The sequence below is a fragment of the Apodemus sylvaticus genome, chromosome 22, assembly GCF_947179515.1.
Source record: "Apodemus sylvaticus chromosome 22, mApoSyl1.1, whole genome shotgun sequence".
Classification (NCBI taxonomy): Eukaryota; Metazoa; Chordata; class Mammalia; order Rodentia; family Muridae; genus Apodemus; species Apodemus sylvaticus.
In genome coordinates, this window is record NC_067493.1 from 31,971,858 (window position 1) to 31,976,202 (window position 4,345).

The window sequence follows — 4,345 nt, forward strand, 5'->3', positions numbered from 1 at the left end:
AAGCTGCGCTCCCCATCTGTCTCCCACTCCCTCTAGGGAGAAACTGTTGAGGCGAAGTAGGCTTAGGCAGGAGGACACAGGTGAGAACCAGCCCTGGGGGGTGAAGTCCCAGCCAAGAGTTGAGTCCTCCTCCGACGTGGGTGTTCTTGCTCCCCTCAGATGTTCCAGAGCCTACCTTCAAAGCCACCGAGTTCTGAGCTATCCCCAAACAGAGAAAAATATTTTATTTTTTTAAATACTTTGTGTTTTATGATTGTTATTGTGGGGGGACGGGCATGCGCCTGCCACTTGCCTTGCGTGTCTGGAGGTGAGAAGACGGTTTGTGTGAGTCACTTCCTTTACTCTGTGAGACATGGGGATCGAACTCAGGTCCTTAGGCTTCCCAGCAAGCGCCTTCTCCACGGATACCTCAGTAGACCCAGGGCTTAATGTTTTTAGATATGAATCTCTCCTCGATTGTGGCGGGAGGGAGGGGGGCAGCTAGTCTGGGAGGTAAAGAGAAACAGAGAAGAGACACAGATGTGTGTGGATCCCAGAAGGCTGAGTGCTGAGTGCTGTGTGTGTGTGTGGGAGGGGAGATGTCCCGGGGAGACAACCTCAGGTTTAAAGCCACAGTCAGATGGCCTGTTCAGGACACCAGCATGGAAGACAGAGGAGGCATGGAGGGCACATCTTTTCTTCAAGACAAGTTATTACGTAGCTGAGAATGACTCTAACCCCTGACCCTACCTCCGCCTGTTGAAAGTACAGCTCTACATCTCTACAGCCCGTGGGTGCTGGGGGGCAGATCCCAGGTTCCGTGCTCTCTAGGCAGACACCCCACCCCCGAGCCACTTCTCCTGCTGGGCATCTCCTCTACCCCGTTTTAAAAAACCTACATATGTGTGTGTGCACATATGTGTTCATGTGTGTACACATGTGTACAGGTGTGACACCATTCCTTCAAAGTCATGAACAAATCCGCTCGCCCCAGACAGGGAACCAAGGATGAACCAGAGTAGTGACGCCCCTGCAGCCCCGAGAGCTGAGCCGCCGGCCTGGCTCGCAGGGATGTAGGTGAGCGGTTACTCAGAGGCAGAAATGACCCAGCGGGAGCTGTGATGCTCACCGCGCTGCAGGCAGCGTGGAACCTTGGAGGGCAGCTCGGCGGCAGCCGGTGTCCGCACAGGCTTGGGAAGGAGCGAGCGCCCCAGGGCATGGTCAGCTTTAGGCCTGAATCGGTTACTTCCTGGGCCATAAGGAGCTCCCCTCAAGGGCATCCTGAGTCCTAACTTTTTCACTTACTTTGTGTGTGTAACAGAGAGTGTCTGTCAAATGTGTGCACATGGCCAGAGAAGCCACAAGAGTGCACCGGACTCCCTGGAACTGGAGTGACCGGCAGCTGTAAGCCGGCGTGGGAACCAAACTCGGGGCTCTGGGAGGGCCGCAAGTGCTCTTGGCCATGGAGCCGTCCAGCCGTCTCTCCTGCGCGTCTCTCCTGCGCGGGATTGGAGCAAGCGGCTCTCCAAGACAGGGTGTACCCACTGGAAGGAACCGCCATTGCGCAGGCGCACGCTCGTGACGGAGTGGTCGGAGGATAGTCTCTGCTACCGTCCTCGGGACTCTGCCACTTTTTTTTTTTTTTTTTTTTGGAGACACAGTGGCCCACTAGGCTTTGACACGATCTAGGGTAGCTGGCCAGCCGTTTCCCATGGTCCACCTGTCCCTCCCTCCTGCCTCTCCTCCACTGCTGCGCCGGTGAGCATCATTACATCGGGGCATTTACATGGGTTCTGGAAACAAAGCTCACATCCTCATGTGTGTGACAAACACTTTAGCAACAGAGCCATCTCTCCAGCACCCCGGCGGGCTTTGTTTTTGTTTTTGTTTATTTTTTACTAATGCTCTCACCGAAGACCGTCGTAAGCGGGAACCAGCTGTCCTCTTACCACAGCTTAGGGACCAAGCTCAGGTCACGTGGGCAGCAAGCACTTTGACCTGCCCAGCCAAGTCACTGCCACTCCTCTACCCCAAGTTAATTTTTTCAGAAAAATAATTTTATTTTCTAACACAGTAAACATTCTTCCAGTAGATGTCCACCCTGCACACCTGTGTCCCCACGCTTGCTGTGTCAGCCTCGCTGGCCTGGCGCTCACTGAGCTCCGAGAGGACTTAGCCTGTGAGATCCTCCACTAGGGGGAAGCAAGGGCATTCTGGGGTTCCGGTTAGGATTTTCCCAGAGGGTATCCCTCACTCTTCATTCCTCCCTGTCTCTAAAGAAGTCTGTCAGGGGTCACTGTGGCAACTGTGGGTGGAGTTACAGGCTTTGGGAGCCATTTGGACAGCCAGGTAGAAGTGACCCCCCCCCTCCCTGGTTCAGCCAACGGAGGCCACGGTGTAGAATTTGCACTCTGAGAGTCCGACTCCTAGGTTACACCGTGCTTGGGGTAGTGAAGGGGAAATCGCAGCTGTAATGAAGACAGCAGACTGTAAGGACCTCAAGAAACAGACTTGGCCTTAGTGTGTCGAGACAGGGAGGACACAGGCCCAGGGAGATATTAATCTGTCTGTGTCACAGCCATACCTTTGGAGACCTTTCCGGAAGCCAGCCAAACCCAATGAGTGTGGAAAGGCCCCAGGACAGGAGTGGCACTGCCCTGCACGGGCCTGGTTTCGCTCCCTAGGACAGCATAAATCCCTTACACAGGAAGGCGGTGTCCCCGTGCAGGTTAGCCTCCTGACTGGAGCCAGTCCCCCACCTGGCCTCCATCTCTGTGCTGCTCGGACGCCTTCGTTCTTCCCATAGCAGTTCTCTGAAGGTCACTGTATCTGGCCAGGATGTGTTTGGCAGCAGTACAGTGGCTGGGTTAGTGTCCCCTGGGACACTCCCCTTCCTGGTAGTAATGAGCCCCTCCTACCCTCCAGAGATATTAAATGTCACCCAGGGAAAGGAGACAAAGGGCTTAGTGTGATTCATGCCATAATCCCAGCATTCCAGAGGCTGAGGCAGGAGGATAGTGAGTTCCAGACTGGCCTGGGTTATTAGCAAGCCCCGGTTTATGAAATGCAAGAAGGGGTAGAGGGTTGTGGAGGCTGATTCAGTCAGCAGGCAAGCTCTAAGATCAGGATCAATGGGAGTGGGGGTGTGGGCTTACCCTTCTAGAACTGTGGAAAGAGGAACCAATACCCAGTCGGTGCTGGCTGACCAGGCTAGCCCACTTGGCCGGTTGCAGGGCAATGAGAGGACCTTCAGAGTCTGTGTCTGTCTCCCTCTGCGCACGTGCACGCACACACACACATATGGAACTGGAGAGATAGCTCAGTGGTACTTGCTCTTACGGAGGACCAGAGTTAAGTCCCCAACACCCACGTAGACAGCTCACAACAGCCTAAAACTCCAGCTCCAGGAGGATATATCACACTCTTCCAGCATCTGTGGGAACCTAGGTTCACATGGACAGATCCCTCCTCACACACACACACACACACACACACACACACACACACACACCCATGCATGCACATGTACACACATGGAAAATGATAGACAGGAACACTGCCTTGTGACCTCTGTCTATGAGGTTCTGCACACAGCCTGTGGAAAGGCTACGCTCAATCGGGCTAGCCTGCAGACCTGCCCTTGTAGGTGTCCCAGTGGGAAAGCTCAGCCAAGAGCAGAGGGGCTGAGAGAACAGTGGGGAGGTGGAGAGGCTGGAATGGCTTCTCCACAATGGCCCCCCATCTCCCTCCTGTCTGGGAGGAGAAGTCAGCTGCAGACACATTGGTGCGGCTCCCCCTCCCCTTCCCAGGAGGCCAGGAAAACCTGCCTGGGCAGCATCCTGAATGGGGGAATTGTCCTCAGAACTCCCTGGCATATGCACACACATGTGAGGCCCCCCCTCAGCCACTCCCATCTGCCCCTCCCCCACAACCAATGCTGGCTCTCCACTAAACCAATCCTGGCTACGGATACCCAGCCCAAGTCTGTGGGCGCCTAACTGGACCCACCCCCACCCCTGCCACTGTCACCTGTGTCCCCTCGTCCTTTTCAAGTAGTTCTAGGGCAGGACTACCGGTTACAAGCTTGGCTTCTCTCACACAAACCCCAGCCTGGGCTCAGGAGACAGAGGAGGGGCAGGAGGCGGGAGCCCCACCCCGGAGGTGCCTGGAGCTCTTGGCAGGGCAGCTGGAGCAGTTAGCACCAGCTGCCAGTGACTCACCACCCACCAACCCAAACAAAACACCTGGGGGCTGGGAACAGCTCCCCACAATCCCACCACCTCACCTGACCCTCCAAATCCAGACCCCTAGGGGTCCCCTATTCTCAGAAATCTGGTCTGTCCCAGCTCCCAGTCACCCTCGGGAC

The 4,345-nt window shown here is 55.5% G+C and overlaps 1 protein-coding gene across 1 annotated transcript in view; it reads left to right on the forward strand.

Annotated features, from left to right (window-relative positions):
* Nucleotides 1-215, forward strand: part of Zan (zonadhesin) — a 103,665-nt gene extending 103,450 nt beyond the window's left edge. Inside the window, exons 87-88 of the mRNA XM_052168395.1 lie at nt 37-80; nt 160-215. Coding sequence (XP_052024355.1) covers nt 37-80; nt 160-197 — 82 coding nt within the window. The 3' untranslated portion in view covers nt 198-215. The remainder of the gene's footprint in view (nt 1-36; nt 81-159) is intronic.
* The last annotated feature ends 4,130 nt before the right edge of the window (nt 216-4,345 follow it).